General features: G+C 47.4%; 1 protein-coding gene across 1 annotated transcript in view; it reads right to left on the reverse strand.

Moving 5' to 3' along the window:
- Nucleotides 1-215: 215 nt before the first annotated feature.
- The window catches only part of TECPR1 (tectonin beta-propeller repeat containing 1), a 36049-nt gene continuing 21874 nt past the window's right edge, over nucleotides 216-14390 (reverse strand). The window contains exons 17-25 of the mRNA XM_081887852.1: nucleotides 12547-12643; nucleotides 11537-11616; nucleotides 10218-10274; nucleotides 8108-8282; nucleotides 5958-6093; nucleotides 4956-5048; nucleotides 4012-4118; nucleotides 2435-2554; nucleotides 216-600 (exon numbers count right to left, since the gene is read on the reverse strand). Of these exons, the coding sequence (XP_081743978.1) occupies nucleotides 403-600; nucleotides 2435-2554; nucleotides 4012-4118; nucleotides 4956-5048; nucleotides 5958-6093; nucleotides 8108-8282; nucleotides 10218-10274; nucleotides 11537-11616; nucleotides 12547-12643 (1063 nt within the window). The 3' untranslated portion in view covers nucleotides 216-402. The remainder of the gene's footprint in view (nucleotides 601-2434; nucleotides 2555-4011; nucleotides 4119-4955; nucleotides 5049-5957; nucleotides 6094-8107; nucleotides 8283-10217; nucleotides 10275-11536; nucleotides 11617-12546; nucleotides 12644-14390) is intronic.

Raw genomic sequence — 14390 nt, forward strand, 5'->3', positions numbered from 1 at the left:
GGGTTCTTCTATTACAGTCTCCCAAAACCCACTGAAATAAACAAAAGATCTACAACCCAGTGGCATAGCGTGGGGGGTGCAGGGGGGGGCGGCCGCACCGGGCGCAACATCTGGGGGTTAGGGTTAGGGGGCGCAAATCCATGGGTTAGGGGGCGCAAATTACTTGCCTTGCCCCGGGTGCTGACAACCCACGCTACGCCACTGCTACAACCAACCACAGAACTAGGCAGATATGGACTCCTTAAGCCTTCACGAATACACAACTCCCTCTTCTGTCCGGGCGGGACTAAAGTGTTCAGAAACAGGCACAGATCCACTGAAACTTTACACCGATTGGGAGTGCGTGGAGTGAGTGGAGAGGAAGCAAAACGCTACGCCCACGTCTCTAGAGAATGGAGCGCATTAACATTGCACAGCATGCCGGTCCAAGCCCTGAGCCGTGTCCACCAAGACGGTGTTTTGGGGAGGGTCTCCTCTTCCTTCGCTCTCTCCAGTTTCAGTTTCGTTGGGCTCAGTGGGATGCCCTGCGGAGGCTTCCTGGGCTACAGCCTTGGTGCTCTCCATGGCGTTCGCTCTTACTGTGATGTGCTCCCATCCTCCCTGCCAAAGAAGAAAAAGGGAAAAATCAGCCACATGTTTTGAAAAGATTTTGCTGTGCAGCAGCTACCCGACATGGACAAGTAAAGCCTCTTTAAGAATACAAGAAGAGCCTTCCTGGATAAAGGCCAATGGCCCACTTAAGTCCAGCACCCTTTTCTCTTGTAAATGGACCCGTGGGAAGATTTACAAGCCAGGGAAAATATCTGGAAAACGAGCGAGGTCCCAACCAAAGAAGAATGGCAACTTAAAACTGATGGAATATGTGCAGCTTGAGGATCTAACTTATAGAATAAGAGAACAAAGAAGAAGATTTGTTTAAAGAAGATTTTGGAAAATGTTTGCCAAATATATGGGGGGAATTGTATACACTTGAAAATGCTGGCAGCATTAAGATAAATTCAACAGTGTAAAATAGTTTTGATGGAAGTAATAATGGAATACTGAATGGTTTAGTTTATATAAAATAGGCAGGGATTTATGCTATGCAAAATGAAGCATGGAAAGAGAAGGAGGGAAGTCACTGATATTTTAAGGTTGTCTAAATGAATATTCTAAATTGTAAAACAGAAAGTTCATTTTATATATATATATATATATATATATATGCTTTCGTAGATTTTCACGGGTACAGGAATGCAGGTTTTGGTGTCCTCGGGTGTCTTCCCGTGTAAAAGTTGGGGTGTCTAGGCGACGTTTCGACGAGGTCTCACTCGTCATCTGAAGATGACGAGTGAGACCTCGTCGAAACGTCGCCTAGACACCCCAACTTTTACACGGGAAGACACCCGAGGACACCAAAACCTGCATATATATATATATATATATATATATATATATATATATATATATATATATAAAAATATAAATACTTGCAGTCAAGCAATCTGCTCTATTGCTATAATGGAACGTGTCTTTCAGTCCTAATTTCAGCACATAGAGAAGACACCAGGGGAATGTTTTTGTGGGCATGTGTGTACCTGTAGTCACCATACTGGCAACCCTTGGTGCAGGGTGCGTGAGTGTGTACAGTCTAGGCACCATACATGTGGCTGTTCTACCTGGGCTCTGCTTACAAATTTTCTCCAAATGGCGCCCGGAAAATCAGCAGGTCCTAACAAATTCCAGCTGTTTGTGTCTTTTATTATTATTATTAGTAGTAGTAGTATTTGTAGTAGTATACAGCCCCTGTAGATCATGGGTAGGCAAACTAAGGCCCGGGGGCTGAATCCGGCCCAATCACCTTCTAAATCCGGCTTGCGGATGGTCCGGGAATCAGCGTGTTTTTACATGAGTAGATGTGTCCTTTTATTTAAAATGCATCTCTGGGTTATTTGTGGGGCATAGGAATTCATTTATTTTTCTAATTTTTTCAAAATATAGTCCGGCCCCCCCACAAGGTCTGAGGGACAGTGGACCGGCCCCCTGCTGAAAAAGTTTGCTGACCGCTGCTGTAGATCTTAGGGCCGATCACAACATAAAATTACAATATAAAAAAAAACACAAAATCCGTAACAGAAATGAGAACAGAAACAAATCAATCACCCCCCCCCCACTTCCACAACACATTTAAAAGGCCATTGGATGTCGATCAACCAAAGACCTGGCTGAAGAGGAAAATTTTTGCCTGGTGCCTAAAGGTGTATAATGAAGGCACCAGGTGAGCCTCCCTGGGGAGTGTTTTCTCCAACCGGGAACCACTGCAGAAAAAGCTTGCGTTGCCACCCTCCGGACCTCTTGTGGAGGAGGAACACAAAGAAGAGCCTCAGAAGTTGATCCCGGGGTCTGGGTAGGTTCATATGGAGAGAGGCGGTCCTTGAGGAATTGCGGTACTCACCCCAATGCCGTAGTCCCAGGAATGGCCTTTTGGCTCCATTGGCTGGACTCCCGTCCGATGACAGACCGTTCCACAGCTCAAGCTATGGCTCCCTTGTACTTTGTCAGCTATCACCCAGACCTAGAAAACAGGAGTAGGGCTGATGATGCCACGCACGTCATGTTATTTCTTCCTACACCATTGATTACCAATACTATAAACAACCAACCAAGGGGGTTGCTTTGCCCATTACCAAAATCCCTGTGCAAAAGGAGGGCACATCCATGTAGCAATTTACAGGCTTCCCAGGTGCAGTCAGCTATGCATGTGGAAAGGTTTTTCATTCTGGGTGTAGTTTGTGAGCTGGCAAGCTGCAGCCAGCTTCTAAAACATGCAAACAGAAAGAGACGAGGGAAACTTGCATGTTGCAAATGCGATGATCTTCGTTCAGGCTGGGTTGAAAATGTGAAGTGGCTTTAAACTGGGAATGGGGAAATTCTGGCCTTCCAGATGTCGTTGGACTACAACTCCCACCTCAAATTTCAGCAGCGGCACAAAGGTTTGCCTCTCTCATTCTGTTCGACAGCATTTTTCAGTGCGGCGCCCAGTCCGAATGCACCATTTGCCCTACCCTAAAACCACCTCTGCTCCCCTCATTTCTGACCACTCTCCAGGCTGGCTGGAGCTGATGGGAATTGCAGTCCAAAAGATCTGGCGGGCACCAAACAGATGCACTCTGATGTAGATGTATCGCATCATGGGGACCATTCCAATGTCACAGGAGAGCAGAATGAATGAGAAGCACCAAGCAATTAAATCTTGCTTTATTACTTGCAAAAACCGACAGAAAGAAGTGGAAGGAGCCACACTACAATTTTCCACAACCCCTTTTCCTTTCTCTCTCTCTCTCTCTCTCTCTCTCTCTCTCTCTCTCTCTCTCTCTCTCTCTAAGGCTGGGCCAGGATTGGTGGAAGCTGGTCCATGAGGGTTAAGTCTGGTGGTTCCCTCCCTGCAAGAAGTGAGGTTACAGGGAACCAGGCAGAGGGCCTTCTCGGTAGTGGCACCTGCCCTGTGGAACAACTTCCCGTCAGATGCCAAAAAAAATAAACAGCTATCTGACTTTTAGAAGACACCTGAATGCAGCCCTGTATAGGGAAGCTTTTAATGTTTGATGTTGTTATATTTTGCTGGAAGCTGCCCAGAGTGCCTGGGGCAACCCAGTCAGATGGTCATCATAAAAATAATAAATTTATTATTATTAAGTGTGCCCCTGCCCCACCAACCCTAGGCTGATCTAAGTTGGCCCCCACCTGCCTACATTTATCAGCCCAGGGGGTGGGCCCTGGCTGTCACCTTCATCCTCCTTAGTGCTGCCCTTGTAGAACTCAGCAAGGAAGAGGATGGGGGCAAAACCAGAATGAGTTGGCTCTGCCCGTCACTGGCTCTGGCGCCACCTACTGTTGGACCTCCCTAACTAGAGGCACTAGTCACCACAGACCAGGGTGCTCTATGCCATTTCCTTAGGTAAATAAACAACCTTAGTGAACAATCCTTTACAAAACAAGTTCCAAAGAGATACATTGACGGCGCACTCAGACCTGGTCCAAAGGCCCAACGGACACTTTGCGGACGTTGTTTGAAATGTGGTCCCAGCTGGAGCCTTGAGGGTAGCTTGGTGTGATTCCCTGGCGATACCACAGATTACCTATAAAAGGAAAAGTTCGGCACGGGCATGAGGAGATCTGCCCTGTTCTTGCACTTGTGAGCATCATACTTTAAAAGTCGAAAGACAATCCTGTAATGCAGAAGTGGTGAACTTTTTTTTGGTTCCCAAAGTGCTGATCACTGAGCTGGCAAAATCTTATTTCCCCCCTTCCCACCAACTGATGGGAAGGGGGAGAAGAAACCTGCATTTTGTGAACATTGGCCGCATGCAAGAAAATTCCCACTGGCAGCCAATGCCTGCAGAAACCCCTGGCTCTCACTCCCTGGGTTGGGAACAAAATTACACACAGATCCCACTTTCTGAACACCATGCACTCCCAGGAAATTGATCATTAGGCGAATGTTCACATAATGAGCCGATGATTTCCATTATTTCCTATGGGAACATTTCTAATCCGTGATTTGTCTGATTTCTCTCCCTCCCTCCCTGGTTTTCCTCTGAAATGGTTGTGGATGACCATCAAAACACAAACGAGTAAATAAGCGGCAAACTCCAAATGTTTGGATATCTGAATCAGCTGTTTGTGTAGCAAGATTCGGGTACAATTCATTGTGTTTGGATAACCGAGATTTCAGATAATGAGAGTTCCGAAAGTGGGAACTGCATGTACTTCCTCTTGCTCCCTTCCAACTTCATAATCAAAACACACCTGGTGCTACTGCACAATCTCAGTTCCTGACAAATAATCATTAAATACTGGTTGCAGACATCCCTTATGTTTTAAGGTGCCATAAGATTCCTGGTTGTGTTTTGGTGCAACAGATTTAAGACAGCAGTGGACTACACCCCTCTGGAAACCGAAAGCAAGCAGCTCACCATTTTTATCCACAACAAAGACAGAGGTTCGTCCAACAGAGACTTGCTTTATCTTCTGCTTCGGGGGAGAAGGAATATGGTACCAGCAGTCACCTGTTCAATGACATAGATAGCCAGACAGCCATGAAACAACACTAATAATTATAGCATGATTTGCATTCAGTGATGCAAAATCCAGAACTTTCAGAAAGACCTGCATGCAGGAATCAACACAGAAGAGAGCCTGTTCTGGCCCTTTTCCAATGGGGCAGTTATACTTTGGCTTATCAAGTTATCTTCACCATACTCAGTGGTGGCTCTAGATCCGGGCTTGCACAGGATTCCCCCACTAGGACCCCCCCCCCAGAGTGGATTCACCTTTTTGCCATGGTCCATCTGCTTGCCTTCTTCTGCAAGACCTAATCCATATCACTCCAGGGAGGGCAAAGTGATCTGGGTCCATGCACACAGGAAAACAAGCCTAAAACTCTTCTCCTGGACATGCTAATTTTGTAGGTGCAGGGATGCAAGTGTTGATGTGCTTCAATCTTTCTTCTTTTTACTGTTAATTTTAATTATCTTCAAATGTTTTTAATGGCTCTTAACTGTATTGATTGATAAAATAATATAATTTTTTTAAAAAAATATTTCTAATCGTTTTAATATTGCCAATACAGTGGTACCTCGTGTTACATACTTAATCTGTTCTGGAGGTCTGTTCATAACAGGAAACGGCTCCTAACATGAGATGCACTTTCTCTGATGGCGCCTCCCGCTGCTGCCGCGCTGTCAGAGCGTGACTTCCGCTCGCATCCCGGGGCAAAGGTCACAACAAGGGGCATCTACTTCCGGGTCAGCGGAGCGCATAACCCACAGCATTCGTAAGGGGGGCGGTACATAACACGAGGTACAGCTGTGGTTTAAATGTTTCTTGCAAACCACTGAGAAGTTTTACTTCAATCAAAGCAGGGCATAAATTTTGTTAACTAAAAAAATAAAGGTATGGCCAGTGGTCACACTTACCTTCAGGTTTCTTTGGCGATACTGAACCGCGATAGAAGATGGAGCCATCGCGGGCCACGGCCCAGACCTGGTGAAATGCTCCGATGGAAACCGAAACGAAGGGCTGATCTGTTCCCACGTGGAGCCAAGATGTTCCCTAATTGGGGGGCATAGGAGGGGAAGAGAGAGAATGCACGGGCTACCCAATCTCAGTGGTTGCTGAACTTCTAAGCCAGGTAACAATAACAGAGGATTTCACCCTTCTGCAAAGCAATTCCTAGGGCAAGCAAAGTTGCATGACTGCGTCCTGAGATTGGAACGGCCTACTAAAAATGCAAGAGGACTTCGTCAAAGAAGCATTTGGTTCTAGATGCAAGGTAGGCTGGCTACAAGAATTGAAGTTCAAAACTCCAACACTAGATGTGGTCTCAGGCTGCTGCTGGGGGAAGAGGGGACCCAGTCAGATCCCCTTTGTTGACCTGGTTGGGCTCAGTTAGGGCAATGGGGCACTGCCCCACCAAACTCAGCCTTTCTTCTTTCTAACTGGTCTAGAAGGTGGCTCTCTCTGTTCTGCTTCCTCCTCAGCCTCAGTGCTGCTCTTGTAAAACTATATGGGCAAATGGGGACAAAGGATATGGCCATCGTTGGCTCTGCTTCCATCTGCTGCTGGGGTCCTTCCTTTCCCCAAATCCCTCGCCACTTTCCAGAACTGTCTCCATCAGAGGCAAGATAGCAAGGCCTTGTTTAGTAAGTTCAGTGGTGGAGTCACCTGCCACTTGGCTCCCCCCATCCCATCATTGCCTCCCTTCAGTGGTCGTTCCACCTTGCCATTGCTACACTTGTGTAACGTTAAGCACTGGCCCCCGGATTCGCTTGTTTTCATCAGCCCTCCTCTTCCCCCTTTCCTTTTGTGTCGTGTCTATTAGATTTAAATGGAACACAATGGCAAAAAAGAGGTGGCATTCCGAGTATAGAAATGATACTTGAATAGAAAGATAGCTAGCAAGAAGATAAAACTCAATGGGTCCCCCTAGGTATGTCTGAAGTGACACTTGCATGGCTGACACAGTTTCCAAGGGGGTAGCCACCTTATTGGTAGTAGAAGCATTTATGGGCTACAGTCATCTATCAGATGCATGAAGTTATGGCTGGGACTGATGGGAGTTGGAGCCCAAGCTCAGCTGGTAAAGCATGAGACTTTTAATCTCAGGGTTGGGGTTTGAGCCCCATGTTGAGCGAAAGATTCCTGCATTGCAAGAGGATGGACTCAGGTGACCCCATGGTCCCTTCCAACTTAAAATTCTATGATGCGATCCTTGTTAGGATATTTCCGTTCTACCTTAAAAGGGAGCAGGCTATGTGAGTCACAGAGTCTGCGTATTTCCTGTTCACAGGATGTTTGTGTTTTCTATTGCTTTCGTTTCTCTCTCTCTCTGTGCCTGAACACGCAAGCAGGCAATCATGTTTTTTCTTTGTTCTGACCAACGCTGAATAAACTTGTAAATATGCTCTCCTGCTGTGCATCTTTCGCTGTGTGAATTCTGCTGATAGAGTGTGCATGAGCTCTGGAATGTGGAAAGCTATCTTCTGGAGCTCGTGTCGCTAATTGCTGATACTGTATCTACGGGAGATCAATGGGCGTCGGGAGTCGACGTGGAGGCAGTCATGGCCTTTGTCTCCCTGGCAGTATCCCAACAATCCTAACCCCTGGAAGGCCACAGGTCCCCCAGACCTGAACTAAATGAAGATTGACCCTAACATGCCCCATTAAAAAAACAACATTTATAACTGATTACCCAAGAGCAGAAAGGTAAAGGGACCCCTAGCCGTTAGGTCCAGCCATGGACAACTCTGGGGTTGCGGCACTCATCTCGCTTTATTGGCCGAGCGAGCCAGCGTACAGCTTCCGGGTCATGTGGCCAGCATGACAAAGACGCTTCTGGCGAAACAGAGCAGCGCATGGAAACGCCATTTACCTTCCCGCCAGAGTGGTACCTATTTATCTACTTGCACTCTGACGTGCTTTCGAACTGCTAGGTTGGCAGGAGCAGGGACCGAGCAACGGGAGCTCACCCAAGAGCATACAAACTAGCAAAGTGCACAAGTGATGTTATTTAGATTCATTTCAGGTGCTCAGTTTGCACAAAGACACAAGAAAATCAAAGGCTCACAGCTGGGTTTTGGGGCGTGATGCATAGTCGACAAAGCACATCTCCCTTGTCGCTGATAGCCCAAAGAGCCACAAACTCGTCCTCAGCAGCCAGAGATTCAGGAATGATGGAAACATCCCATAGGGCTATTGGTGGGACTTCCAGCCAAGGACCACTGGTGACATATCTGCATTTCCTGGAAAGGTAAGGGAGAGAGAAAGGCGGTGAGTAAAAGGGCAATGGCAGAGGACCTGCCTTGCACGCAGGAAGTCCAAGGTTCAATCCCCAGCATCTGCAGGTAGCTCTGGGAGAGACTCTCTGCCTGAAATTATTGGGACTGCTGCCAGCCAGAGCAGACAATACTGAAGATCAATTTCTTACAAATGCATGAACATTTATGATGCTATGAAGCACCGTGAGAAGGATCGTGGGTGGCAGGGTGCAAAGACTTTCAAAACCTGATGCAGGGAATTGAGGTGGGGAACGTGGCTAAACTTCGAGGGCCAAACAAGAAGAAGAGTTTGGATTTGATATCCCGCCTTTCACTCCCTTTTAAGGAGTCTCAAAGCGGCTAATATTCTCCTTTCCATTCCTCCCCCACAACAAACACTCTGTGAGGTGAGTGGGGCTGAGAGACTTCAAAGAAGTGTGACTGGCCCAAGGTCACCCAGCAGCTGCAGGTGGAGGAACGGGGAAGCGAACCCGGTTCACCAGATTACAAGTCTACCGCTCTTAACCACTACACCACACTGGCTCTCACAACCCCTTCTTTTCCCCATCTGCAGCTGCAGGATATACAACGGTTTGAGACCTGAGGGGGCCTTGCTAAACACCAGGAACTAGTACTTCAGGGCCCAGAAAAACCTGAACCTGCAGCCAACGGGAGGCCAAAAACTGCCGTGGGAGGCAATTCAAGTTGTAGGTTTACAGAAGCTAACGAAGGCATGTGTGCTTTACCGATTAGCCAAATGAGCATGATGCAATGTTGGGCCTGGATGAACAGCAGTTCAGCACAAGAAGATACTTAGAAAGCCAAGCTAATAAGGGCACCGCTGTGTGGTGGTCAGGAGGTCAAAGGGCAGAGAGAGTGATCAGGGCACTGATGCCTTCCACCTTGGCACGGAAATAAAAAAAAGTACCCAACTAATTCCTCCTACATTTACTTTGCTTTATTGGGGGGAGGGGGGGGGGAAGGTTGAGTGGAGATTGGATGGCCGGTCCTAAAGGATCTACACTGGCTCCCAGTACGTATCCGAGCACAATTCAACGTGTTGGTGTTGACTTTAAAAGCCCTTGATGGCCAGGTGCATTTTGCCAGGTCGGTGGCGAGCGATGGCCCCAATCCTTGCACTAGTCCAGGGGTCAGGGGCTGGGGTTTCATACTGGGGCTGGGGGTTTCATACTGGGGTTTCATACAGGGGCTGAGTTTCATACTGAAACTCACCAAGACCAGAGAGATCAGGGAGATTGCGTACTCACCATTATAACTCTGAATAGGAGTTGTTGGGAACTGCAAGTGGGGCAGGAGTGCTGTTGAGCACTCATTGCGTCCAGTTTGCAAGCTTCCCATGAGCATCTGGTCCAGGGGTCAGCAACCTAAGGCCCATGGGCCAGAAGCGGCCCACGGAAGCTGTTTAACTGGCCCACAAGCTGCCCGCTTGGTGAGTCCCCGTGCGCTGCACTAAACTGGCGCAGCGAGGCGTGGGTACTTTCTTCTGCGGCTCCGGAAATCGCTTCTGCACATGCCCAGATGCCGGAAATTGCTTCTGCGCAGGCGCGGTTTTGGCATCGCGCTGCGCCATTCCGGCCCACGGAGGATCTCTGTGGGAGTGATCCGGCCCATGCCCGGTAAGCCTTGCTGACCCCTGATCTGGTCGGTCACTGTGAGAACAGGATGGCAGGGCTATTCGTAGATTCTTATGAACCATCCTTTAACAGCTGCCAATGACTCCGTAGTAAGGCCGTTAACTATACTTAAAGCAGTATAGAATAGAATCAGGTTTTAAAAATCGACAAAGTGTGTGGTAAGGGAAGCAGGCCAATGTACGTGCAAAAGAAGGGAAAATTCTTTCTCCCTCCTGCAATATACCTGAGAGGTACCTAAACTATTTTGGAGTGTGATGTGCTTTACCTGGCCCAGCGCCTTCGCCGCACAAAGTCCTTCATTGTCTTGTGCCCGTGATAAGACCTGCAGGAAGGAGAGACGCACTGTTTTTTAATGCTGTCCACCGGCAAAAAGATAAAGAGGTCCTGGCCCTTCGCTCCTCTCAGACAAAGGGTGGTTTGTCGGGCCAACCAGGCTCCCATGTTGGGGGTTAGCCACTTGTCACGAGTGAACTTTTGCTAAAGAGCAAAGCAGCACCCCGGTGCCAGATTTATTTTTCGTATAAATAGAGCCTATGGAGTTCTGTACAATCTAATGGGACATGAGTAATGAAACAAATTCAGATCTTCTTGCTGTTGGTTCCATAAACTGATACAGGGACAATGACCACCAGATTTTGAATTTACTTTGATCCTTCCCATTTCCCTCCAAGGTACTCAATTGTCGTCCCTTTCTCTTCACAACAAACCTGCAGTGAGGTACAGCTCCAGATTTGAAGGAGGCCTTGGTGGGGTTAATCTGGTGGCAGGAGCAGCGGATGTGCTGTAATCAGTGCTGGGCTACCTGGACATACAGGTGTCTAGAGAGTGAGGGGGCTGTTCCCCTCCCCCCAAAGATTATCCATACTCCACTAATTCCCATCTTTAATTTTTTAAAAAGCAAGATTTTAGCATTTGTAGGACCTGAGATATGAGGCAAAATGTACAAGCACCAATCTTCTCCATTTAGCTTTTTACTTCTCCCACCACTGGAATGCTTCCTGCGGACAACCATTCTCAGAGATGCCATTTTAATTTCCCACAATCCCCTGGAGCAACACTCTGTGGGAAATGAAAATGGCAGTACCCAGACAGCAGCAGGCCCTGCCTGAACGTTAGGTAAAAATAATTTTTAACCCAATAAATGCAGAAACGAGAATCTTGGGCCACAATCATACTGTACACATTTGAAGCACCATGATACAGCTTTAAGCAGTCATGGCTTCCCCCGAAGAATTCTGGGAGCTGTAGTTTGTTAAGAGTGTTGAGAGTTCTTAAGAGACCCTTAGTCCCCTTCACAGGCCTTTAATTTCATGAGTTCCCTCTGAAGAGGGATTAGTTGTTAAGGCACTCTGAGAACTGTTGCTGTGTGAGGGCAACAGAGGTCTAATAAGAACTTTTAAGATGTATGGTGTGGAAGTAACCTTGGATGTACAACCTAATTTTTTCTTCCTGTGTTTTTCTCAAAAGCTTCTGCTCCTGTTGCCATTCTTAAGACTTCATGCTCACACTTCAAAGCAGAGACAGGGGAGGTAACTTATGCAAGCCAAACCCTTTAGCAGTAGTAAAGAAAACAATCAGCCTTACGCTGGAAAGTCAGCTGCGTATTGCCACCCTTCCCGATCAGTGCCACCCGAAACACTAAAATCGATGTACCAGTCAGAAACCTGGATTGAGTGGAGAGAGAGTCAAGACTTCAGAAGGAGAAGGAGAAGAAATCTGATCCCTATCCAGGACCAGCAACATAAATTTTGAGAAAGCTCCTAGCAGGCTGCCTCCTGGTGGCTTCCTCCAGTAGCAGCAGTTATAACCTGGAGCAAAGCTGTGGTTGGGCCCTTTGGGGGAGGTGTGGAAAATTAAAAAAATGGGAGGTGGGAACAGGCAAGGGGGTGGGCCAAGGCAGTTCTACACCAGCAGTCAAGGGTTCTCATACTGATCCTATCCATACACCCCCAACTGAAAAACCTAGTTTAGGGAAAAACTAGTTGTCACACAGGATTTTCCAATATCCTTTTCGAAACTGGAGTAGGCAGCAAATAGAGCGGTGGGACCCGAACTAATGGATTCAAGTTACAAGAAAGGAGAGTCCAACGAAAAATCAGTAAGAGTTGTTCGACAGTGGAACAGACTCTCACAAAGAGATGGGGGAATTTCCTTCCTTGGAGGTTTTTAAGCGGAGGTGGCCATCTCTCATGGATGCTATAGCTGAGATTCCTGCATCACAGAAGGTTGGACTAGATGACTCGGGGTCCCTTCCAGCTCTAAAATTCTATGGTTCTAGGAACCTTCCCTGGCTGTAGCTCAGTGGTAGAGGATCTGCCTCGCATGCAGGAAGTCCAGGGTTCAATCCCCAGCATCGCCAGATATGGAAGGGAGAGACTACGCTGCCCGAAGCCCTGGAGAGCTGCTGCCAGTCCGCGTAGACAATACTGAACTAGGTGGACCAATCATCTGTCTCCGTACATGGTGTACAGACTTGCGACTTGTCCAAAGGCACCTAGCTGGGGCAGGGAGGGATCCAACTCTAGAAAATCTGTTGCTGCAAATCAGTTTATCCTTGCAACAGGGCAATGTCCAGAAAGGCCCAGTCCGCTTACCCAAGACCACTGTGGCGACGGGGGCTTGGTGTTGGTCTTCGTACACTCCTGCAAGCCGGAGGCATCGCTCCACATATACCGATCCGTGGGGAGGCCCCTGTAAGACAAAACACACACAGGACGCTCAGTGCCTGGTCTTCTGTGTGCTGACTCAGTTAGTTAAGTCCCACTCTGCTCAGTGGAGTTCAGTCCTGTGTGTTGCAGACTAAAAGAAACCACTTCACACCAGAAATGCCTTCCTTTCATAACAGCATACAGTGGTACCACGTGTTATGGCCGGGATCCGTTCTGGGGACCCGGCCATAACATGAAATGCCCGCAACTCGAAGTGTTGTATCTGCGCAGGCGCACAGCGCAATTTAGCGCTTCTGCGCATGCGGCAAAACCCCAAAGTAACCCGTTCTGGTACTTCCAGGTTGCTGCGGGACGTAACATGAAAAGACACAACATGAAGCGGACGCAACATGAGGTATGACTGTATTAGGGAGCAGCCTTTGAGATTCTGCTGAGTTGGGTCCACATGTAACATCCAAGCATGGTTTAGTGGTGCTTGAGCTTATGGGCTCCCTTCCACTCCTCTGCTATTTCCCAGTGTGATTTTCAGAGCTGGAATCCAGGCCCTTCCTTACATTACGTGGCAGGAAAATGAAGGTGGTCAATTTCAAGGTCACCGATGAGAGTTCTTGCACGAAACATAGTTCCAAGCCCACCTTCTCTTGGTTTCATCAACATTGGAGGCACAGTTGGTGGTGACATGAGACAGAGCCTTTTTGGTGGCTGCCCCAAGATTGTGGAATTCCCTCTCAAAAGGGGTTGGACTGCCTCCCTCACTATCTTTGATGTTTTATTGTGTTTTCAATATTCTGTTAGAAGCCGCCCAGAGTGGCTGGGAGACCCAGCCAGATGGGTGGGGTATAAGTAATAAATTATTATGATTATTATCATCCTTCTGCCAGCAGTCTAAGACCTTCCTATCGTTTGAAAACTAGGCACAGATCATGTTGGATTACTCTGAATCTCCTGACACCCCCACATCCCTTTCATGGGTCCTTTTAATTCTATTTTCAACTGCATATCAGTACTTCTCCAATTTTTCATCTTCCTAAGTTATCTATACATTGTTACAAGTGTATTTAAAATCCTGCTAATGTTTTGACCTGTTTACAATGATTTTGTATAAACATTTCCCATTCCATTTTGCCTTTCTCCCAAGTTGGGATTCAAGGTGGCTATGCCAAAATGAATGAAGTTACATTTCTTGACAAATATATAAGCAGAAGATCTGTTTGTCTTGACAACAAAATTGAGCCATGCAGTTTCCACAAAGCGAGTCCTAGGCATGCTTTCTTCCACCCAACCACCTGGTCCCATACTAAAAGTTTTGGGCAAATACACCCTCAAGTGGTGAAATCTAGTATTTACCCAGTGCAGAGAAATTCCTAGGCCTCCCAAGCTTGGTGAACTATCAGACCTAAGAGTTTGAAAGGTCCTGAAAGACCTACATTGGCTCCCAGTACATTTCCAAGCACAATTCAAAGTGTTGGTGTTGACCTTTAAAGCCCTCAATGGCCTCAGCCCAGTATACCTGAAGGAGCATCTCCACCCCCATCATTCAGCCCAGACTTTGAGGTCCAGCACTGAGGGCCTTCTGGCTGTTCCCTCATTGCGAGAAGCGAAGTTACAGGGAACCAGGCAGAGGGCCTTCTCAGGAGTGACGCCCACCCTGTGGAATGTCCTCCCATCAGATGTCAAGGAAATAAACAACTATCTGACTTTTAGAAGAAATCTGAAGGCAGTCCTAGTTAGGGAAGCATTTAATGTTTGATCATGTTTTTAATATACTG

Source organism: Podarcis melisellensis, assembly GCF_964234715.1.
Source record: "Podarcis melisellensis genome assembly, chromosome: 14".
Lineage (NCBI taxonomy): Eukaryota > Metazoa > Chordata > Lepidosauria > Squamata > Lacertidae > Podarcis > Podarcis melisellensis.